Genomic DNA, 26,607 nt, shown 5'->3' with positions numbered 1-26,607 from the left:
AGGGTTTCAAGAGGAAGGTTTACGGAACGGCTAAGCCGATTTTGATGAGAGTTTCACTGGTAGTTTTCCGGGAAAACTTTGTGACAAACTGATACGCGGGCGAAGCCGCGGGCACAGCTAGTCTTAATATATATAAATCTCGTGTCACAATGTTTGTCCTCAATGGACTCCTAAACTACTTAACCGATTTTAGTCAAATTTGCACACCGTGTGCAGTTTGATCCAACTTAAAAGATAGGCTATATTTTATTTTGATATATTATGTTATTATTATATTTCAGAAAAAAATAAGGTGATACGAAGTTCGCCAGGTCAGCTAGTATACCTATATAAATCTCTTGTCGTGATGTTTGCTCAAACTAATCTCCGAAACTACTAAATAGATTTTAATGAAATCTTGCGAAGATACGTGACTTTGTTCAACTTAAAATATAGGCTATACTTTATTTTGATTAATGACCGCTACTTTGTTATTGAAAATTTAAAAAAAAAATGAGTGTGCTTTAGACCACACGACTGAAGTAAAACTTCTGCACAATAGGCCTGCACTACATTTAGATATAGGTACAAAACATAACTGTCTATGAGAGAAAGAATGTAAGAAAATGTTTGCTCGCACCTCTCTCTTGCTCCGTGGTCTCGCCCGACCACACTTTTTGTAACACTTTCGTCATGACTTCACCAGCTTACTCCCTAAGTCAAGCATGCGTATTGAAATTTTACTTCAAAAATATGGCGATACAAAGTTTGCCCGGTCAGCAAGTAGGTATATATATCTTATATCTTATATATATATAAAAATTTCGTGTCACGATGTATATTAGCGATAAAATTCGAAACTACTGAACCAATTTTTATCAAATTTTGTAAGCATCTGTAATTTGGTCCAACTTGAGAGATAGAGTTTGATATTATACGACTTTAGTGTGTACTAGCGACCCGCCCCGGCTTCGCACGGGTGCAATGCTGATACTAAATATATTACAGAATGTCTTTATTTATAGCGTGAAGCTAGCTTATGACATGTTATTAACATAATAACAACAAAATTCAAATATGCGTCGTTAGATTACACGTTGTTACAGAATGCGTTGAAGAAATAAAGGTTCACTGCTCGTTCCTCGTAGGTGATAGCGTGATAATATGTAGCCTATATGTTGACCCGACTTCTTAATAATATTCGTCCAAATTTGAAGTAAATCCATGCAGTACTTTTGAGTTTATCCCGGACATAAATACAGACAAACAGACAAAAATTCTAAAAACTATATTTTTGGCTTCGGTATCGATTGTAGATCACACCCCAAGTATTCTTTAAAAGAAAATTCAATGTACAGTTTTGACTTTCCTACCATTTTATTATATGTATAGATTTATCGGTTAGTTCTATGGTGGTTTGTCATCAGCTGTATTTCTATTTCTCTGTAGGATAACAGTTCGGCATCTAAGTTGCACAGATATTATAAAATATAAATTGATTCAATCTAGTATAATTACTTAGCCACACACAGCTGTTCTAATGTGTTTTTTTTTTCAATATATATGACAATGAACTGATAATACTATAAAGTGTTAGTTAGAAAACATTTGACAAAATAGTTTTTTTTTTTTTTACGCCAGAAAGAAAATTACAAATTTTATTTTATTTGCTTAGATTAAAGAACAATTATGACACTTAAATAAGCAGACTCCTGATAATTTTCATGAATTATTTTAATCAATTATAACACATATAATGTTTCTAATCTGTATTGGTGCGTTATTGCTCTTTTTTCCTTGCTAGGTGTTGTCGTTTATTAGGGTGGTCGTTGTGACGTGTGGGTTTGCGTATGGGGCCATTGGTTGGGATTAGGTGAGTTGGGTTTAGCTCAATGAGTATATAAGCGCTTGTGGCGAGTGGCTCCTTCTTTTCCTTCGTCTCCAGCCACGGTCAGGTTCAGGGTGCGATTTGTTGGGTGAGTCATTGTGCTACTAACGTAGATTAAGTTTTTGTTTAATTGTGATTTCGTATGTTGATTGCGTCGTGATTGTACTATTTGAAATTTTTTCAAGACATTTTAGTTGTTTGATTTTATATGATGTTAGGTTATGCTTTGTCTCTAGTGGGCCATTTCCGTGTCAACCCAGAGACATTGGGGGTTGGCTACGAAAAGGCTTACCTTCTTGTGTGACCTTTCAGTGTCCTTGGTGAGGTGGTCACGAGCGGTGCCGGATGCTTCTGGCGTGACCACGTGACATTTTGCCCGACGTTTCCGGTTCTAATATTTACGACTCTGTGGCAGTCAGCGACGCTTGTTTACGTCGCCAGAAATCGTGGGGAGCTGCGTAAGCCTAACCACGTGGTGCTTCGGAGCATGGTTCGGCTAAGTGACCTTTTTTTTACCTCCAACCTTGTGCCAGGAATAAGTCGAATCTTAGATAGCTAGTGCTATAATTTTTTTTATTACGAATTTGTGTTCATATTTTTTTTTATTTTAATATTAATGTCTTCTTTTATTAAACTTAGCAATAAATTAATTTCAATCTGTTATCTTTTTGATTTCATCATCCTTTTATTGAATTATAGTTAGTAATTTTATTTTTTTTAGTTCGTCGTGTTAAAATTTTAATTTCTCTTTAGAATAATTTTTTTAACGCGTGACACAATAAGTCAATAATAACAATAAATTATAAAAATATAAATCTGTTAAAAATCTTTAAAATTTGTTTTTCATAATAATTTTCCTAATAAAGTAATTTCAAACAATTGTCAAATGCTAATTTCAGCACCGCGAATAATTTAATTTATCCAGAAGCATTATAAAATATTTTTACATAAAAAACTCAAACTATTGTTGGAAAAATATTTTCAGACCGGGAATTTCAAACAACATCAAGCGAGACGTTTGATAACTACTCGTAACTTTGCATCGACGAGCCTAGTATTATAGCCTAGTGTTGATTCCCTACCAGCTTTGTTTGCGAAAAAAACCCGCAAAAGACTACATGGCCGTGAAGTTCCATTGGCTTTCAATATATTTCGATTTGTAGATCTATTGAAAGGCCCAGTGATTGAACATAATGATCTCGAAATGATAGAAAAAGTCAACTCCAATTATCCGAATTTTTTCAAATTGTCGTATTAATAAAATTCCTACAAATAAATATACGTTAGACTATTCGTTTGCCAACTAGATCATCGAGCTGAACACTCATTAATCTTGATTGTGCGCATTGAGCTGTCTGAAAACGCTTCATCTGTAAAATCTTCAGACTAGTGAAAAGGTGAAAGGGTTTATATACATCATAGATCTTTTTTTGTATTTTGTTATCTTTGAAATCCCTACATAGAATAGGGAATATGTCTTTATGACGCTCGAGTAAATCCCCATTTAACCTATAGGGCTCCCCTACTATAAGGTCTACCGGCTCATATTTGTTATTGTTTGCGAAATTTTTCCTCGTTTTATTGGCAGTCTAGCCAATACTCAAGATAAAATTTGTAAAAGTAAAATACTCTTATATAATATATAGTATATAATGAAATAAAACACTGTACTGTTAATAAATATAATTAAAAATAAATAATATAATGTATATATGAGCAAAAAATCTTTTAGCGCCATCTAGTTACTATTTAAAGATCTTAAACAATATGTTACACCGTACCCTATGCGCGAGTAACGCCACACGCCACACGCCACAGTATTTGAGCTAAAATACATATTATTCGTAAGATGTCACTGCCGTGAAGTGGTTATCTACCCTTATTATTACCTATATACCTATTTTCTCACTAGCGACATCTTTAGTAACTAAGCATTATTTTGTGCTGGTCTTTAATCTTAATAGAGTGTAGTCTTACTAAACACTAATAGATGTCGCTCTTAACCAAATGAATTGGAAATAAAATGTAATGTTTATCTCATTATAGGATAGGTGAGGTATACATTTATAATATCAGAGCTATTGATCCCCAAAAAGAAGTATATTAGTTGTAACGTACTATTTCAGCTTTTCTTTATATTATACATGCATACATTCAAGTTTAATACTATTAACTTTTATATTTGTACCCGTGTCTTTTCGAATTTTAAAATCTCAACCCTTTCTTTTCCATTCCATATATCAGTAGTCGCTTTGAGTCAAATCGATACTATTAAAAACCCCACAAAGAAGATTAATTTTGTTACATGTGCGTGACAGTGTTTGTGCCTGTACGGAACAACAAACAAATAAAACGCTTCCATTGAATAAGTATATACATACGTACACCTAGATACTTAAAATTAGATACAAAATATGTCTTATTACACTCAATTGTTTATGTCAAAAAAAAATTCCAATAGAAAAAATCTGTCAGGGGCCATAGCATTTATCTGTTAGTCTATAACTCTATACAAACAAATTAATATGTGGAATAAAAATTTAACTATTAGCACAATTAGTTTCTGTGATTGCTGCGCTAACTACTATTAATAAAAACTTTTGTTTTCTACTTTTGTTTCTTAGCAAACATATTCATTGCCTGACTGTTTAGGAATTCGATTGACAAAAATATCCTTAGTGATAAATTGACAAAGCCAAATTGTTATAGTCCATTTAATTAGGGGTCTATTGTACAGTCAGGAATGAAAAAAAATAACCTTGCCTCAGACTCCGGGTGGAATCGTATGCGAACACCGAAGTAGAAAGCAGGGTCGGTACCAACTGATGTGTAAATTGATGTGACTATTGAAGGTTAGTGAACTATTCAGCCTTTCAAGACTGACAAGCTGAATATTGCCGTTCTATCTCTCTATACTGTTTCAATGTCAAATGTGTTTTATAGTCTAAGTATTTATCAGGTATATTAGCTACCATTATGATAAGTTTCGTCATAATTAGTTCAACACTTCCTGAGATACAAAGACAAATATTAAAAAATTAAAAATCATATACATCTATGCAAATAAATAAAATAGGAGTGTCTGTTTGTAATATTAAAATAACAGCTTTTTAGTAAATGCGTATGGATGTATACACGATACATATACTAAAATAACATTTTTTTTAAAAATTCTGTCTGTCTGCCTGTCTGTTTGCTCCGGCTAATCTCTGAAACGGCTACATCGATTTTGGCGGGACTTTAACTGGCAGATAGCTGGTGTAGTTAGGAGTAACTTAGGCTACTTTTATTTTAGAAATTTATTTTATTGCTCTGCGAACTGAACAATAACTTTTTGTTAAATTCTACGCAGACGACACAATATAAATGTAGTATAAAAGTAAATAGTATAAGGTATATTTTACAATTGAAACATTATTTTTATACATAATCTAAAATAGCTCGGCACTATATTGAATGGGTGAATTTTATACTTTGAAAATAATATTTTTTAATTTTCTTCTTCATCAATGAAAGGTTATTTAAATTATATATAAAAATTATATGTAGCATACCAACATCCAACCTTGTATTCGTAATTTCAGTTTTTGTCTGTAAAATAAAAAAAATATAAAATAAAACGATAAAAGTTTATAAATACAACAATTTAATAAATTACAAATATTGAGTTTCAAGTTTATATACAAAAAAAAAGTTTTAACATAACTTTTGCATAATATTAGCGTCCAAACATTAACGTAATTTTGTGAGATTTGATATTTATTACTTAGAATTTCATATCACAAGTAAATTTCGAATCTTTAAAACATTTTTCATTTTACATACATCTGTCAAGTGGTCAATGTGGCCAATGGAACTGTGTTCTACAATATATATTTAATCTACACTCAGCTCTAGCACAACCCTAGCATAATTATATTTTTTGGAATAAGGAAATGATAGCTTTTTGTTTTTAGGTTTATATCGGATTTTGTTTTGTGTTTCTTCGTTTCCAAATGCATCTTTAAATCGTTAAGTTTTGCGTAAATTTCAGCGTGACAGTAACAACAAAAAGCTTTAATTATGTCAGCTGTCACAGGTTAACCAATGTGACTTATCATTGAGAAGTTCAAACATTGGTTAAAATTGAGTTCAAACATATAATATTTAACACAACAATCTTATAGTTTTATTATTCTCTTCTATAATGTTGTATATACACATTTTTTTATTGGAGTTTCCATGCTCGTCTCTATTGTCATACTCGAATATCTAGTCAACTAAACAAAACACTAATACAATGAATTCGATAAGTATGAAAGTATAATTAATTTTATGAGACCTAAGGGGACATCCATTAATTATATGAGCTATTTTTCGATCAGTTTAGACCCATAATCAAACCATCCAACTACTGGCTTTGAAATACACAGGCCAAAGACGGGCAGCAGCGTTTTCGGTGCGATAAAGCCAGCCTCGCGGTCACCAACCCGCCTGCCCAGCGTGGTGACTATGGACAAAATACATAAGTTCACGCCATTTTTGGCGCAAACTTTTGGATGCCTATGATATGATGAATGATGATAAGTGAGAAGAATAATTAACGAATAGTAGATTAGTTCACAGTAGGGGAACCCCTCTACAGTATCATACAGTTCAAACTGTCATGTTAATATTGCGAGGGTAGAGGAATAAAAATCTGTTAAACAAATTGAAATAATTTACTTAATTTATTATGTTTTCGATTTGAGGATTTTAAAAAATTCACCTACTCTACGAGTCAGAAATACCCTAGAAGTCACTAAAAATGATTTCTCACTAAATATAAATTTCGCCCGCTAATGTTTTATAAATTCCGCATAGATCTAGCGACTTTGTCAAATGTTAAAGACATTCAAATATGTCGTCATTTTTTAAGTTTTCGATATCAACTACATACTCGAAGCACGCTGTGATTATAACCTAGATTCAAGTATTTTGCCAACTGAAGTTGTATAAAAGCACTAATTACAATAAACTTATTTATTTGGCGGTCTTATAATCAGCGGATAGTAGTAAAAAATGGTGAAAGGGAATGATGCAAAGTTAGAGGCAAAATGATACATTGGACACTTATGGCAAAATAACAAACTAAAAACTAATATTGACTAAAGTTGTTATTAGCTAAATTATTTTTCAATCATCAACGCGAAAATTTTCAATAACAAAATAAAATGGTTGCTTTCCAATATTACTAACACCAATTCAACTTATTCAACTAATATTGACTAAAGTTGTAGATAGCTTAAATGTTTTTCCGTTTTTCCATTATCAAGACGAAAATTTTGTTGAAAATATTACTTTACATCGGAAGAGGAACTTTTCCCTTCTGTCGTCTTTTTTAAGTTTAACCATTGAGTTTTATTTACTATTGTCGATTTATTTCTTTCATAGCCTGCTATTTTCAGGCGAAGCACTTGAATTTCTTGATTTAGCGTCTGTAAAAAAATTATAAATAAATTAATAATGATTAACATAGACTCATGGTACAGCTACATATATATTTATATGTGAAATGTATCGATATAAAGACACACCATCGACAATACCGATATTCATTACTATATAAAAATGAACCTATTTTAGTATGGATTACAGACACGTCTTTATAGATAAAATAAAACCAACAGCATTTAGATGTTCCGTTTGGCATATTTTGTTATAAAAGAATAAATATAACAACACTTACTATTTTCACTATCGCGAGAGTTGCTACTAAGGAGCATTGGTCCTAAATTGTTAGTGAGGAGGAAGCCGATAGGTGTGGTGATGAGAATGGCTTGTACTATCAACTGCATCAGCTCCTCAGCGTACACCATTTCCTTAGTGTCTTCACCGCCGGAAGCCAAAACCTTAGTTATAGCCGTTGGACATAATACAGCCTGAAGCGTTTAAAAAACAATAATTATATCAAACAAATTTGACTTTCTAAACTATTTTTTAACATTAGAGAAAAATGCAATTGTGTTATTGCGCTACGCTTCAGCCTGTAATATCCCACTGTTGGGCGTAGGCCTCTTTCCTCTCATGTAAGAGAAAGATCAGATCTTCATCCACCACGCTGCTCCAATGTGGGTTAGCGGATATATTCCTTACTATGAGTAACGATCGCTATCAGGTGTACATGATAACAACCGGGACCGACGGGGACTACGACTGCACAAAAACCCAGACCACGGCAAACATCTGTATCATCATCATCATCACTTCAACCTATCGCAGTCAACTGCTGGACATAGGCCTCCACGAGTTCGTGCCAAAAATGGAGTGAACTCATGTGTGTTGCCCATAGTCACCACGCTGGGCAGGAGGGTTGGTGACTGCAGCACTGGCTTTGTCACACCGAAGACGCTACTACCCGTCTTCGACCTGTGTATTTCAAAGCCAGCAGTTGGATGGTTATCCCGCCATCGATCAGCTTTTTATGTTCCAAGGTGGTAGTGGAACTGTGTTATCCCTTAATCGCCTCTTACGACAGCCACGGGAAGAGAGGGGGTGATGATATTCTTTACTGCAGTAGCCATACAGCTTATAGCCAATACAAATGTAGTCATGTGCGAGGATCGAACCCGCAACCGCCAGCGCAACAGCCTCAAACCAGTGCTGTGACCGTTGCGCCAACGTGTCGTGTTATTGGTAGTTTTTATTAATTATTTTATAATTTGCTATTTCTAACTTAAGTAGCTGCAGAAATTGAACTCCACAATAAGATAATAGTTATAATCGTTAGTTAAAAAATAATCTTTATTTTTATCAGATTATAAAATTCCGCACAAACAAAATAAGTTTGTAAATAACATAACAATGGCTAAATGCTATTTAAGTAAGTCTTCTTGTAAATTAATTATAATGATTTACCTCGACAATCGTTTTAGGAGTCCACGCACAACATACAAAGATCTTTTGTTTTAAAGTGAGATTCCAGCAAGTCAATGATGCGACCAGCAACCTTGCAGTTAAACATACAAACAGCATGCCCAGTCCAATCAACATTGTTTCAGATATTGAACTGTGTATCTGTAATTAATTTAATTACTCAGACTTAATATCGACTGAGAGCATTTTAATACAGTTGATCGCAATATGTAGACTAAATTAATGAACCTTGGTTTAAGTCTAACATAACCACCGGTTTATTTAATCATTCAATAATTATTAACTCACTTTTTAATGTCAAAACGAATATTGAAATCGAATGTTTTTATTTATTTATATTTTATTATAATTAATTATTATTTTTATTTGGAGAAAATTTTATAAATTAATCATTCTTTGAAATGAGTTGTCTAAATGAATGAGTTAACTTTTTTACTAAGTTTTGTATGTGTGTGCGAGCTATAGTTTATAAAACTCGGACGGATTCAACGGATTTCAAATTTAACAAAATAATTTTGCGCTTCTACGGATATTCTGTTCTCTACTTTTGGTCCAGATCGTCTAATATTGATCCAGATTTATCGAAACATTACTAAGGTAAAGTAAACAAATCACTAAAATATTTTGCATAAAAATTGTCTTATCCATACTGCAATATATGAAGGCAATGCCAACAATTGTTATTTTATTAAATTTAATTTCAACAATTGTTCAAAAATTCTAAAAAATATGGTTTCTTAATATGCTATTTAGCTATACTATTAAACCATACTAACCACGAAGAAAGTACCCGTGTAAGCAAAGAGCACTGGTTCACAAAATGACCACATAACACGGTACGCAGTTGCGGCCGGATTCTGGTTGAGTGTCCATCCTTTTCTGGACCAGTGATTTGCCGCCGTCGCATTACAAGCCAGTACAGCTACACCGCCTGTGATAAACAATATCACATAACTTAGGATATTATAATTTAATGATAAATCGATAGATTATATCGACACCTGATATGAAGAATATTGTATCTGATTTCGTTAAGTTTTCAGGAGAGCGTTTTACAATTTTATTGCATTTAAAAAGTGGCCAAGTGATATTAAATAAAGTCGGATTCGTAATGAAGTAAATTGTTTTACTATTAATTTTTGCATTCTGTAGTATGTACTTGACCACGTTGTGATAAATCAAACGGAAAGCTGCTTTTGTTGAAGTCACAATGATAAAATATAATTATACAAAATACGATTGTTTTAGTTTAAAAACATTGTATGAACAGTTCTAATAATGTGGTATATCAACAAAATGTATACAAGGTGGGCCCCGCAGTTTCACCCGCCTTGATTTGAGGAAAAAATAACCTTTCTTATTCTTAAAGCATACCTAGTTTTACTTTTTAAATAGTTTAAGCTTTTTAATCGTGGATGCCGGTAGAGCAAGCACTTATCTGTGAAATGATATATATTTATGTGGAGTAATTGTGAGGTTATTTCTAAAAAGGGAGGCAAACATCTTAATAATAATATATGATTACTAGATGTGCCTGCGGCTTCGCCTGCGTTGAAATTAGTGTCTCACAACGTTTTCCCGGCAAACTTCCAGTGAAACTCTCATCAAAATCGGCTTAACCTTTCCCCAAACCTTCCTTGAAGCCCTCTCTCCATTGGTGAAACAGCATGAAAATCCGTTCAGTAGATTTTGAGGGAATCGATCACATACACTTTTGGGGACTTTGTTTTATAATACACTAACTGTTGCTTGCGACTACGTCTACGTGGTTATGAAGATTAGCATTACTATCAAGACGTTTAACGCAAATTATTTTTTTATTTCAGTTACTTAAAATGTTTATCAGATTGAGTAACTTTTAAAAGGTACAATTAAGTATAATTTAATAGTTATTTTTATAAAACCTCTCTATACACCACATTTTTAGTTTTATTTTCAGGCTGCAGTATAAATAGCCTATCAGGCAAACTTATAGCTGCTGTATATTTTTCATACAAACTATCAATCCCAATTAAACCCCTCTTAGCGGTGGAATATCGCAAATACCGTTCTTAGCGGACGTCTACTAACTATAATCTACCTCCCTGCCAAATTTCATCTGTGTCCATCCTGGATGGATGGATCCAGCGGTTTTTGAGTTCTCGTGATGAGTGAGTCAGTGACCTTTCTCTTATATATATAAAGATTACCATACATTATATGGACACCTCCTCATCATCTATAGAGCATACATTTTAAATTTCAAGTCTCTTACTTAAAAAAAATAGGACTTTCATATAAACTTCCAACCCCCGTTTTATCCCCTTAGGGGTCAAGTTTCGTAAAATCCGTTCTTAGCGGATATCTACGCCCTATAAGAAACCTACCTGCCAAATTTCAAGTTTGTAGCTGTTATAGATTCGGAGATTTCGTGATGAGTGAGTCAATTTACCATCCCCCGTTTTAACCCCAAAAGGGAGTTGATTTCTAAAGATACATTATTTGGACACCTCCTCAACATCTATAGAGCATACATTTTAAATTTCAAGTCTCTTACTTAAAAAATATATGACCTTTCACTTTTATCTATACTAATATTATAAATTAATAACCATTTTACTAGTTGTACTACAACTAGTTGTGCTCGCGTCTTCGTTCGCGTGGAATTAAAAAAAATGTTCAGTTCATAGAGTTACAAAGTAAATAAATTTCTAAAATAAAAGTAGCCTAAGTTACTCCTTAATACGTCAGCTATCTACCAGTGAAAATCCAGTCAAAATCGGTCCAGTCATTTCAGAGATTAGTCGGAACAAACAGACAGACAAAAAGATAGACCGACAGACAAAAATTATAAAAAATGTTATTTTGGTAGGTATATGTACCGTGTATATATCAATATGAATGAAAAGAGCGGATATTCTAATATTACAAACAGACACTCCTATTTTATTTATTTGTATAGATTTTCAGGACATTTTTGTGAATACTGATGTATCTCGAGTACTAGATACCTTTGAACTAAAACTTTTGTAAGATGGTCAAATTTAGGTAAATTATGAGAAAAGCCAGTGATATTAAGTCTAAAGATCTTATCTTTTGTTTGAGAAACACTACGCTAGGATCATTATTCTAGAGTTTACACAAAAACAAGTAATATAACTATACAAGTATCATTTATCACATAATTTTTACACTAAAAAATTGTGAAAAAAAATACAATTCAAAACTTTTTTTTTGTTAACTATCTCTAAAACTAAATAGTCATCAAAAAAACTAAAATGTATATCGAAACACAGTGTTTTACTTAACAAATGAAGATATTAACGTTGAACAAGAATTTTTTAATCTTGTGTTTGCTCTTCTTTAAAAATATGATTTTCGACTTCTATCACTTGTCACAGAATTCATTTTCTCCATAACATTCCTTTTAGTGTCTTACATATTTTTATTTTTAACCTGTGAATGCAATAACTATAGTTTATTTTGTTTTGACGATTTGATTGGGTCTGTTTTACCTTCGATTGATAAATCCTATAAGTAGCTTATGTTTGAGATAAATTTTATCGGCAACGGGTGAATCGGGCTACTGTAGGTATATATTTTGGTAAAATGGTAAGTTGTTATTTATATATTCATACTCGAAGCTGTATTCCAACAGAAAAATCTCTATATATAAAAATGAATGTTTGCCTGTACGTCCTTATAGAATCGTAATTTATGCATTTGATCATGTCATGATCTTCAGCAAAGTGTTGTGCATGAGCCCACAAAGGTTTCTGGGTTGGTACGCGTAGCAAAAAAAGTATAGTAACGCGCGCAGGGCAAGGCTAGTTGATTATAAATATGAAAATTGAATATGAATGAAAACTTTTTATCAACTTTTGTAATAAGCTGTTATAATTTTTTTTAATGTAAATTTCTGTTAACATTTTGCGAATATAACTTTTACAATAATTTTTTGTTTGGTGTTGCTGTAATACATTTTATATGTGAAATAAAAGCTTTAATAGAAAAGTTTAACTTACTCGTACCACCCCATCCAAAATAACCGGTGAAAACGTTGCCAAAAAGTCCTCCGGCGAGAACGAATAAAACCCTCAGCTCAGTGACGTAGGTATCCTTTGAACTTGGCACGTACTTCGCCAGGCTTCCATACGCAACGCCTAGGGCTACCCCAATAGGTATAGCAAATATTGCCTGAAACACGTATCTTAATGTAACATAATAGTAAATAGATTATTATTTATGGTGTTAGAAATACTTGATATTGCTTGTACTTAAAAGGCTTTACACATCTTTTAAATTAAAGTTTTTTTTTTAACAATCACAAAATACATTTTACTTCATAAACGCATGTAAAGTTTGTGAGTTTTTATTCTATTAAGTCGAAAACATTTACATAAAAGATAGGTATTTTTAAAGCATTTTTTGTTTACCGCATTACTTTTAAGCTAGCCACTTACTTTTACATAACGGTAACTGTCGTGCGTTTCATAAAACATAAAACTAAAAATCAAGCCAAATGTGCCAACGCTTAAGGCTGTATCCAAACCGCCCGCCGTGCATATGAGTTGGGGCCAATTTACTTTTCCACTCGCATTCTTTCCGTGCTTTATAACTGAAGGCATCACTACAGGACACGACACGGATGCATAGATGGATCCCAAAAGGAAACCTGAAACAAAATACTCCGGTAAAAAATAAACATTAGTGAAAAATCTTTTGAGAGATTAGTAGTTAAGTGCTGTAAAGGAGGACGCTTAAATTCGGTCCGTTATTATTGTGGAAATGAGTGCATATAAATTTTGAATGCTTAGTGTATTTCTTCATGTTTTTTTTTGTTTTGAGTTCAAAACGCGTGTGAAATGTGATAAACGATTAAAGTTTAAATCGTTAAAAATTTCATGAGAGCATATATAATGCCGTAATCCTTTTATATCCCTATATTAAACCGTTTTAAGTTTAATAATTGTTTTTATTACGTCATTTTTTGAAAGTGCTATATTCAAATAAGTAGATATCTTTTTCTTTCTTGTAACATAAGTAGAGGAATATAGCAAAGTTGCTTGGAGTTTTCGGCATACCGATAACGTCAGCACTCAGCTATGTAAGAGTACGTCATGTATTGAAAATGCATTCAAATCTTTTGTAAAACCAATTCTATAGAAGATTTTATTGAATTGGGTCTACCTTGCGCATATTGCGGTATTTTATTATGCATCATGACAAATTTTATTTTATTATAAAAGGTTTATCACGGCTTACAGCTATGATTTTAAAATGGCGTGTTTCATTTTGTAAAAAGTTATACAATGTGATAAAATTATATTTTCATTGTAACAAATACGATATAACATTTATAAAAAGATGTATTTCCATTCATTTCATTTTAGGCCACTTAGAAAACTATTTTGTAAAGCCCTAACCAATATTAATTAAAATATAGGTACAGGCGTTGTATTATATTATATTGTTACTCATATATTTTGATTAATTAGACTTTAATATTTTAATCGTTACTTCCGGCAACATAGTGAGATAAAAATTCGTAAAATAACACACCTGTAACACTTTATATATTTAAAGTTTTTAATATATAAGCAGATAAAAAGATTTTTAAATAATGCTAGAACAAACACAATTACGTGTTTATAGAGATATAAAGTAATTTATATATAAGCGTTATCTATTTTAACTGTATCTTTATCTTTAGCACGGGAGCCGGTAACAATAAAATCTGATAAAAACAGCTTTGTGAATTTCTTTTATTGAAATTGAAAGATTATACTTAAACCTGTACGATAAGATTGATTGGTATTGTTTTAGTAATGGGAGTATAAATACTTGAAACTACACGAAATGTTTCTTTTTCAGAAGAATCAGATTATCCGAGAAATGCCTGAAAATATCACACTATTAAAAAAAAGTGTAATAATCAAATATACGTGAAAATATGATTATGTAAAAATAAGTTGTCATTTGTTTATTGAAAACTAAAATGAATAAGCAATAACACTGTCGTCTGCCATATTTTCGGATGTTTATTATGCTGAAATTCTCAAATATTTGGAAAATTAAAAATAATCGTTAAAAGTCAAAGAATTTACCAAGGTAAGGTAATTTTACCAACAAAGAAATATATATTCTACTTTTCGTCTAAACTTTAATACTCATGAAATTTTCAATCTAATACCACTGAAAATGACAGGTGAAGGTGGTATAAAAATGAGAATTGATGATTAAATACTGTTTTAATACTAAATTATTTTGTAGTAACAGATTTAACAGTCTTCTTTTAAATTAGCTAAAGCTAATTTAAATTAATACAGTTCAAATTTATTGAGTTTGATAGTTTGATTTTTTGAAACTCTTAGTTGCAAGGTTTTAGTGTAAACGACTTCTCATCGATTATAAAGGAAATACATACCCCATATCCACGGTAGATCAAGTAGAAAATGCGTGCACACCGCTACCATCACTACTTCTGTACACCAAGGTAATGCTCCTAAAGCTAATATTTGCTTCCAATTTTGTCTGATGAAATTAACATTCCATGCAAGAGATCCTTTGCCCAGAATAATAACTGGATATATTTTCCTAATAATAAACGTTTTAATTACTAAATACCCTAACTACTAGCAGTTAAAGTTATATTATTACTAAAATGATTTTAATGAAAATTATAAATCAAAATCAAAAACAGCTTTATTCAAATAAGCCCCAAGAGCACTTTCAAATCGTAATTTACAATTTAAACCTTTAAAATAAATTATTATTTTCGTAAAAGTACCACCGAATCGGAATGTAAATTCTGCAGAGAAGAATCGAAAAGAAACTCCGCAGTTACTCTTTTGAAAAATAATATGTATATAAACTGTGTTTTAGTACAAAATTATAAACATGTTGCATAAAATACAGCGTCACTAAGTCCACACATCATTATCAACTATGTAATCCTGCACCGAATAATAAGCTTTATCTATAATATATATAAAAGCGAAAGGTCATTCATCACGAAATCTCCGAAACTATAACACCTAGAAACTTGAAATTTGGCAGATAGGTTTCTTATAGAGCGTAGACATCCGCTAAGAACGGATTTTACGAAACTCGACCCCTAAGGGGGTAAAACGGGGGTTGGAAGTTTGTATGAAAGTTCTATGTTTTTGAAGTAAGATGCTTGATATTTAAAATGTATGCTCTATAGATGGTGAGGAGGTGTTCAAATAATGTATATTTAGAAATCAACTTCCTTTTTGGGTTAAAACGGGGGATGGTAGGTTGACTCACTCATCACGAAATCTCCGAAACTATAACACCTACAAACTTGGAATTTGGTAGGTAGATTTCTTATAGAACGTAAACATCCGCTAAGAACGGATTTTACGAAACTCGATCCTTAAGGGGGTAAAACGGGGGTTGGAAGTTTGTATGAAAGTCCTATGTTTTTGAAGTAAGAGACTTGAAATTTAAAATGTATGCACTATAGATGGTGAGGAGGTGTCCAAATAATGTATCGTAATCTATATATATATATATATATATAAAAGAAAGGTCACTGACTTACTCATCACGAGAACTCAAAAACCGCTGGGACCATCCAGTGGTTTTTAATCCATCCAGGATGGACAAAGATGCAATTTAGTAGGTAGGTAGATTATAGTAAGTAGACGTCCGCTAAGAACGGATTTTGCGATATTCCACCGCTAAGAGGGTTTAATTGGGGATGATAGTTTGTACGAAACATAAACAGCAGCTATAAGTTCGCCTGATAGGTTATTTATACTGCAGCCTGAATATAAAGCTAAAAATGTGGTGTATAGAGAGGTTTTATAAAAATAACTATTAAATTATACTAAATGGTGCCTTTTAAAAAGTTACTCAGTGTGATAAGCATTTCGAGTGACTGAAATAAAAAAATAGTTTGCGTTAAACATCTTAATAGTAATGCATATCTTCACAACCACGCGAACGTAGTCGCGGGCAACAGTTAGTTTATTATAAAACAAAGTCCCCAAAAGCGTATGTGGTCGATTCCCTCAAAATCTACTGAACAGATTTTCATGCGGTTTCACCAATGGAGAGAGTGCTTCAAGAGGAAGGTTTACGGAATGACTAAGCCGATTTTGATGAAAGTTTCACTGGCAGTTTGCCGGTAAAACTTTTCGAAACACTGATTTCAACGCGGGCGAAGCCGCGGGCATAGCTAGTCTATTATATATACGATGTAATTATGTTTAACTAAAATTTTTAGAGACGAATGAATTCAATTTGTATAATAATAAAAATGTAATTCATACAAAAAAAAAATATGAAAAAGTTTGTAGGTGTTATTTACTTTAGCGGATCATTTAATACGTTAATAATTATGTTTGCAGGCCAACGAAGAAAAACCGACTTCAATTATATCGACAAGTAATACAACGTAGGTAGACGAAAAAATAGTCAAGTAAATACGCATTATCAAAGATTACTACAAAAGTTGTAATCAGATCTCGATGAAATTTAAACGTAACCAGATGATAAATATCGGCTTTCGATTAAATTAAAAATCATCAAAATCAGTGCACCCAGTAAAAAGTTATGCGGATTTTCGAGAGTTTCCCTCGATTTCTCTGGGATCCCATCATCAGATCCTGGTTTTCTTATCATGGTACCAAACTAGGAATATGCCTTTTCCAACAAAAAAAGAATTATCAAAATCGGTTTATAAACGACGGAGTTATCCCCGAACACACATAAAAAAAATATATGTACGGTCGAATTGAGTAACCTCCTCCTTTTTTTGAAGTCGGTTAAAAATTAATTAAATTTTCTTTACGTGATCACATGCATATCAATAACTTTTTTATTTAAAATTTATAGGAATGAAATTATTTTTTGTTATGAAATAAACAGTTTAAAAAGATACAAGAGGATCAAATTAATAGAAATTATCACATACCTTAAGAATGAATCAATTTCTGGAAATTTTCGCATGTCAATGAAACCGATGTGTCGAGCTATCATGCCTGTGACCAAAGCCGCAAGGGGTGGCGGTAGTGTGGTCACCTCTTGTAGGATTAGACCGCTTGTCCAAGCGATGACCGCAACAATCGCTAGTCGAAACCATTGTCCTTTCACACTCCAGTTCTCGCCCCATGTACACCATAGATAGCCCCAAGTTAATGCTCCTATAACCAAAGATATAATATATTTATAATTGATGAATACGCACTATTGTTTTTTTAACAAAAAATAATAATAATAATAATAATAAAAGGTAATTTAAAATAACCAAAAAATAACAATTTCAGTTAATAAAAATAGTCAACAAAAAACACAAATATACTACTACACTATCATCATTACAGCCCATACAGTCCACTGCTGGACATAGGCCTTCACAAGTTTACGCCAAAAATAACGTGAACTCATGTGTTTTGCCTATAGTCACCACGCTGGGCAGGCGGGTTGGTGACCGCATACTGGCTTTGTCGCACCGAAGACGCTGCTGCCCGTCTTCGGCCTGTGTATTTCAAAGCCAGCAGTTGCATGGTTATCCCGCCACCGGTCGGCTTTTTAAGTTCCAAGGTGGTAGCGAAACTGTGTTATCCCTTAGTCGCTTCTTACGACACCCACGGAAGAGAGGGGATGGCTATATTCTTTAGTACCGTAGCCACACAGTACTACAACTATACTACACTATATATTTATTTGAAAGATTTTCAACTTGTACTGTAGGGAAGTTGTTATGTAATTAAACACATCTTACTTGTTCCAAGGATGATTTATTACTACTCTCTCTATAATAATGATTACAGTTATTTATAATAGATACGTAGCGTAGGATTATAACTACTACACTTCACCTCCCGGGGTGAGAAAAAAAAAATTATAATAACATGCTTATTATTATTTTTTTTTATACTAATATTAAAATATATCTTATTATTATTATTATTATTATTAAAATATATCTTATACAAATGAATTTATATAATCTTAAGTTATACAATAAAAGGTTTTGTCCTATTCTTATGGACAATGTCATGCTTATTATTTTTTAAAATTTTAACATTTACTCCCATATCTTCTACAACTGAATAAGGACCAACATAAACAGGATCTAATTTCTTTGCACATTCATTTTTAACTAAAACAAGTTGTCCGATTTGGTACGTTACATGGTTTATATTTTTATCATAAGCACATTTTCGTTTCTCTTTACTTAAAATTAGGTTTTTACGGGCATCCTGATGTGCTACTTGTAGCCTATATTTTAAATCTAAAGAATAATCATCTGGGTTATATAAAGGTTCTATATATTGACTTACTCTACATAGTAATTTGCTTTGTCTACCAAATACTAATTCAAACGGCGTGTATTTAGTCTCTGTGTGAACCGTGTTGTTGAACGTGTAGCACCAAAATGGAAGCCACTGACTCCATGTGTCTTTTTGACCATTACACTGTATTCGCAAAAATGCATTTAAATTTTTGTGGGAATTTTCTAATGCTCCTATCGATTGGTGATGATAAGCAGTTGATGTTATTTTTTCTATTTGTAATAATTTACATACCTGCTCCATGGTTGAAGAAACAAATTCTGCACCGCGATCAGTTGCAATAGTATTTGGTACACCAAATCTTAAAATAAAATTACGTACTAATTCTATAGCTATACTTACGGTCTCTTTATTCTTCAGAGGGTAAGCTTCCACAAATTTGGTCAGCTCACATTGTATCGTCAATATGTAGCAGTTGCCTTCTAAATCCTTATCTAAAGGACCCACAATGTCCATAAAAATTTTATCAAATGCATGCAAGGCCGTGGTAGTTATTTCCATCGGTTCCTTGATGTATTTACATTGTTTCATTTTTTGACAAGTAGTGCACTTACTTACAAAAAATTTAACGTCGTTATCTAGCCCTGGCCAGTAAAATTTCCGCTTTATATTATTAGTCATTCTACGCACTCCAGCATGTCCACTGGTAGGCAGTAGATGAAAGTCATTTAGAATATATCTTTTTTCTTCGTCATTAATAATTCTTTTAACACCTCTTATCACGCAAATTCGGGGACCGGTCCAATCTTTAATACAACTTATCTCTTTTAATAAATCCTTGAGAAACGATTCATTTTCTCTACATTTTACTATGCATAGCTCTTTTATTTCAAATTCTTTGCAAAATTTCTCTAACTTTGTCACAAATTCGTCTCGCGAAAATTGTGCCCTATAGTTGAGATTAATATAAATTATATTTTTATTTTTATTTAACATAAAACATTCCTTTTCTACGTATACGTCATTTTTTCGTTTTAAATTCTCTAATTGATCTTTACTAATAAAAGTTAATTCTATGAAGTCACCTGGTATTTTTAATAACTCCACTACCCTTGGTTGATCAGACCACTGGCTTATGGGTTTATTAGAAATAGGTGCCTCAATTTTTTCTTCTAACTTCTTTCTTTGTTGTCTTGTCATAACCATCATGATATCGTTATTTAATTCTTTTAATGAATCTGAAGTAATACGAATTCGAGATAAAGCATCAGCTACAGGGTTATTTTTGCCTGGAACATATACAATTTTAAAGTTATATTCTTCTAGCGCCAATCGAAATTTTAACAATCTACTTGATGGATCTTTCAATGAAAATAAATAAATTAATGGTTTATGATCTGTCATAATTGTGAAAGTTCTACCATAAATGTAGGGTCTAAAATATTTGATTGCCCATACAATGGCAACAAGTTCTTTTTGAATAGTAGGGTAGTTTCTTTCTGATTTATTTAAAGGTCTGCTAGCATATGCCACAGGCCTCATATCTTTATTGCATAAAACTGAACCTATAGCTGTGCCTGACGCGTCAGTTTGAATAATAAATTCATTACTTTCTGAAAAATCCGGAAATTGTAATACTGGAGGGTTTGTTAAAGCATTTTTCAATTTTTCAAATGATTCATCGCATTCTTTTGTCCAAACAAATGACACATTTTTCCGAGTTAATCTATTAAGGTTATTTGTAATTTCAGCAAAGTTTTTAATGAATTTCCTGTAGTAATTACAAAATGCTACAAATCTTTTTACTTCCTCTGTATTAGTAGGTTTTGGGTAATTTTGAAGAACCTGAATCTTAGCGGGGTCTGGTAAAACACCTTGTGACGATACTACGTGACCAAGATAAAGCAATTCTTTTTTAAGAAAATAACACTTCTCTGGGTTCAATTTTAAATTTACTTTACGCAATCTTTCTAAAACGTCTGTTAAATTTTTATTATGTGTCGCCATATTCCTACCAAAAATAATTAAATCGTCTAAATATACAAAGCATTGTTCAAATGTTAAGCCAGATAGAGCCACTGACATGATCCGACTAAAAGAACTTGGACTTGTCTTGAGTCCCATGGGTAAACGTTTCATCTGATATTGTCCTGTACTAGTCGTGAAAGCTGTATATTTTCTACTGTCTTTATTTAAAGAAACCTGGTAATACCCTTGATGCAAATCTAGATGAGAGAAGTAGATAGAGCCAGAAAGAGAATCTAAAATGTCGGTTATGTTGGGCAACGGAAATTTATCATCGACTATGCAATTGTTAAGTTTACGATAGTCAACTACTAATCGCCATTTTTTATCTTGATTACTTGTTTTCTTTGGCACTAAGAGTATGGGACTAGACCATTCACTCTTGGCCTCTTCAATTATATCATTCTCTAACATTTTATTAATTTGTTTACCAACTTCTTTTTTCAATGACTGTGGCAATCTATATTGTTTCACATATACGGGATTAGTGTTTGGTTTGAGTGTTATAGTTTGCTCATAAATATTAGTTGTGCTAAGTTTGTCACCTGGTAAAAAGAAAACATCTACGTATTTAGAACATATATGTGTAATAGACTCTTTTTCCTCAACGTTAAGATGATCTAATTTCAATAAATTTAACAAATCTCTAGCTCTCTCTGAAGTTTTTGAACAAGTATCGAATTGACAAATGTCGTATTCATCGAGTAAATTTAAACCTGGCTGAAATATTGGTAAAATAACATCTTTGTCATCGGTATTTAAAATCTTAACAGGAACCCTGTTGTTATGGACCTTCACTATACTTCCAGCAAGAAAAATATTTTCTGATAACTGCTCAGAATGGATTACGTAATCACCTTTGTATTCAGAATCTAATGCCAAATAATGAATAGATTCACTTCGTGCTGGTAAAACTAAAACATGATCCAAATAATTTATGGTGTCATATAATGGTAATGTATAAGCCCTTTCATTGTTATAAAAAGTTATAACATTGTTATTCAAGTCGATATTTGATGCGTATCTGCACAGAAAGTCTAAACCTAGAATTCCATCTGCCTTTAATGGAACAGAATCAAAAACATAAAATTTGTTATTGAAATCTATTCGAGCACATTCATTTCGATGAATTAACTGTAATGTAATATACCCAGTGGATTGAATCTGACCTGCAATTCCATTTACGACAGTATAGTCAGTAAAAATAGGTTTGTTTATTGGAATAGCTTCTTTTTTTATGACTGACAATGATGCTCCGGTATCTATTAACCAAAAATATTTTTTGTTGTCAACATAAAAAGATACAAATTTAGTTTGACCATTCAATGTTAAAATATTTTGTTTAAGCTCGAAAAAACTGTATGTTATTGTTTGATTGTGTCGGTTCATCGTCATTCTGATTAACTTGTTCGGCGTAAAGTACGCGTTTATTACCACTACTACGAGTATTTCCGTAACTCGATCGACTAACTCGCAAAAATCTCGTTCCACGTCCTCGATTTGCGTAATAAGTTGTTCGTCTATAACCATTGTTAAAAGTAGTATTACCGGAAAGAGGTACTGTCGGGTAATTTCCTCTCGTCGCGTTATTTCTTGGCGGATTTGTGTATTTTGGCTGTCCTCGATAACGACCGTTGAACTGCCTATTATAATAAGGACGTTGCAGCTTACCTTCTGTCCCACGTCGTGAAAAATACATTACTCCTTCTCCTTTGGATGTCGATGCTGAATGTAACTCTTCATCCTTTGCCGCTTGAATTGCCTCGTTCAAATGCTCGTAATTTCGAGCTGCGATGATCGTGCTCAGCCGCGAATCTCGTAAACCATCTGAAAAGCGTTTTATGGCAATTTTTTCGTTTAGTGGTTTTAACACAGCATAACTTTCAGTATTTCCATCTGCTTGCGATATTGTCAAATCTGAGAATAATTTTTCTATTTCTGCACCGTACTGATCTATCGTACGCCAACCTTGATTTATACTTTGCAATCGAGATTGAATTGCCGTAAATGATTTTTTAGTTAGCAAACATTTTCTCAAATCTTTGACAAGAGCGCTAATAGAAGAATACTCTGTAGACAACCTCAATTTGGCATTTTCGGAAAGCCTACTTTTCAAGACAAATTTTATTAATAGCTTTTTCCCAGAATCTGACAACATTTCCGAATACATTTCCACAGAGTCAATGATCATTTTACTAGTATTTTCATTATTGTCCATCACAGGTATTAAATTACAAGCCGTTCTTAAATCGAACTCCATGATTGAATCAGAATCACTCTCTGGTATAATGCTCAATTCTAAAATTTTATTATACAAATCTTTAATATTTTCCCAAGTAGAATCGATAAGTTCTAGTTTTTCCGGTTTAATATATTTTTGATCCGAAAATAATTTAATAATTTGCTTACTTTTCTCGTAAATTATTTCTGATTCTTGTAATTTATTTTGCAAAATATTACCTGAAAAACGTGATTTACCTTTTTTGACCAAATACTTTTTAATACTCTCAATATCTGTTAAACACTGAATTAATTCATTTTCCATCACATAAAATAAAATCAAACATTAACTTATATTAATCAAACATAAAAATAATAAAGTCAAAATACATACCAAGTGTCCATTAGATTCGTAGTAGGGGACATCAAAACGCTCGTAAATCGATATCGGAATGTAAACATACTTCCAGCATCAGGACGCTCGTATATGGATATCGTAATGTAAACATTCGCTTTAACAATAATTAGTTTTACACTTTAAGATAAAATAATGTAGCCTTAAAAAAATTACAAGTTGAATATACGCCTCGTAAATATAAATGATTAAAATATTAATAATGTAACAAAATCTGTCACTAAAAAAAATATATTATTCTATCTTAATACAAAACTCATTGATTATTAACTCTTAACTTTTATACGCTTTAATTTTATTTTCTATAAAGTTTATTAAACTTTTACATGACAAATATCTCGAGTTACAGTAACTTAATTTTATATTACATATATTATTTAGTTATACTATACATATATATTATTTAGTTCACTAGCCATATAGTTTTAACTTTTAATGTCACATAAAATCGAGAAACTTTTCACTGTCCTTAATCACGACACACCATTTTACTTTACGAGCACTATTATACACTTTGGCAAGCACACTCAGCAGGTTTTGGTCGCCCCTCGCTGTGACGACGTTGAGAAAATCTCAGACCTCTGAAGGCCTGCTGGTTCATTTCTTGGCGCATCCACCTCGTATGACATTTTCTGTATTGCTTGTATCCAAAGTATCCGAATATCAGTCCGATTATACACAGCACAACGATGGATATAATGCTTTGTATGTTCATATGCTCTTCCAATTTTTGAAAACTGGCATTGTTACCATTTCCAGCACTATTTTGCGTAATAAAAACGTCTTCCTTCGTCTGGTACGACCGACACATGTTTTACGTTTTTTTTCCATCACAAAAATAAATATTTAATAACTTCTGGCGCGTCTATTTTATTTTAGTTTTAAATACGCGCGGCCATGTATGCGCGGCTGGCAGGGTCGCCATGTAGGGAAGTTGTTATGTAATTAAACACATCTTACTTGTTCCAAGGATGATTTATTACTACTCTCTCTCTATAATAATGATTACAGTTATTTATAATAGATACGTAGCGTAGGATTATAACTACTACACTTCAGTACATTTTAGTATAACAATTTCAATTTATTATTCTAAATGCTAATCGTTTTCGTATTAATAATGCAAATTTATACGAACCGTAAAACAGAAATTGTTTCCGATTAAATAATTTGAGATAATAAAATAAAGACTAAGTAAGCTATTTAGTTAGAACTGTGTTTATTTGAAGTTTTTAATTCCGTAAATAATAAAAGTATTTTGTTTTGTTATATTTACATAAAGAAAGAAATATTATCTTTAACGACGAGTTTTATTTATAATAATCACAAAGTGGTTTTCTTGTGTTTAAATAGGAGCGCTTAAAAACTTGTTTTTTAAGATAGAAATATATGTTTATGTAAGTATCTGTACAAAATTTATTTGAAGTTTGTTTCGCATGTAGCGAAAAGTATATTAAAATAATTTTACAAAATTAACTCACCTAATATGATTATTGTAACATAATGAACGATTGTCGGAGTCTTTGTGGTGATCCAAGATCTTTTCTTAACTAGTTCATTTACTTTGTTAAAATTGTCTACGCTAATCACAAGTGTAGGTTGGTGCGATCTGTAAATTTAATAGTCGATACTTCAAAAATAATAATTTAAAACGAAATATACATATGGAATTGATACACTGCTTACAAACTCATAGTGTTCTCGACACAATTTATTAAACTGTCACCCTCGTTCATGAGAATTTTAATAATGAAAACTTTATAATAAAATAAATATTAGTTGCAGCTCTAATGAATATCTTAAAGATACGAGCGGAAATAAGAATCTAATTACAGTAGTTTATATAAAGATGCTTACTTACGTTTTCTTCTCTTCTTGGTGTACGAGATAGACACCTTTATCGATAACAGTCACCGTCTGGTTATCTGCAATAAATCAGGTTGGATATAACAGAGAATCTTTGTAAATAATGTTCAACATACATTCAGATGCGTGCTTTAATTGCCGGCAATGCAGAGTGTACGTCATTCACGGTCACGACGCATCATCGTATCTTTTGTATTTTTATCGTTGTACATGTAATACAATATTTATTTTTATACTTATATGTACAACTCCGGTTCCGGTTGTCATAACAATAATATATATATAACTGTTGTGTCGTGCTCCCAAATTTTATTCAAATTACCTGAGCAAAAACAACAAAATCATTCTGAAGTGACCGATAATCAGATTGAGAACACTTCACCTACTGATTTTAAATCAAAAACTTACGAAAAAAGTGAATTTTATTGAAGAAAATAGTACAATAAATATCACAAATAATTCAAAGAGGAAGGTAGTCTACATTATTCTGTCATAAACTTTGATCAGTTATACCAACGCCACGAATGAAACGATTAGGTTCAGATACTATATTACGTTCGGATACTCGATCATGGAAACCAAAGAAATATCTGAAGATATCCTAAGACTATTTGAAATGATGAAAATGGAATTAGAGAAACAAACAAAAATTATTACACAGAACATAGAGATTGAGACATTGAATAAGAAAGTCAAACATTTGGAGAACACGAAAAAAATAAATAAAATAATAATACGCGGCAAAAAGGAAACTGAGCATAGCCAAGATCATTTATTTAATATTATAAAAGATACTTTACATAATATTAATATTAAAGTGGAAAAAAATGAAATAAATAAATACTAAAGACTAGGAGAAAATAAAATGGCATAAAAAACTTACATTACAGAAGATTTTTCTAAAGAAACGTAGATCTTCGTAGAAATTTACAGCAATAATTAAAGGTTGAGAAAGAAAAAGGTAATGAAGCGTTCATCAAAAATAATAAGATAATCGTAAAGGGAAAATCAGATACCGAAAAGAGGAAAATGGAACTTTCAACATCACCTACCTACATAAAGTCTCCACAACC

At 32.0% G+C, this 26,607-nt stretch overlaps 1 protein-coding gene across 1 annotated transcript; it reads right to left on the bottom strand.

Moving 5' to 3' along the window:
* Nucleotides 1-7,248: 7,248 nt before the first annotated feature.
* On the bottom strand, nt 7,249-25,600 carry LOC123669759 (sodium/hydrogen exchanger 9B2-like; the record flags this gene model as incomplete). The annotated part of the gene is made up of 10 exons (XM_045603350.1): nt 7,249-7,323; nt 7,575-7,767; nt 8,744-8,902; nt 9,538-9,692; nt 12,766-12,937; nt 13,204-13,415; nt 15,168-15,337; nt 17,685-17,913; nt 25,150-25,277; nt 25,530-25,600. Coding segments are annotated over 10 exons (1,539 nt in total), but the record flags the coding sequence as incomplete, so codon positions are not given.
* Between the last annotated feature and the right edge of the window lie 1,007 nt (nt 25,601-26,607).

The sequence above is a fragment of the Melitaea cinxia genome, chromosome 3, assembly GCF_905220565.1.
Source record: "Melitaea cinxia chromosome 3, ilMelCinx1.1, whole genome shotgun sequence".
Classification (NCBI taxonomy): domain Eukaryota; kingdom Metazoa; phylum Arthropoda; class Insecta; order Lepidoptera; family Nymphalidae; genus Melitaea; species Melitaea cinxia.
Note: the sequence above shows the minus strand (reverse complement) of the source record. Positions and strands in the feature narration are given on the sequence as shown.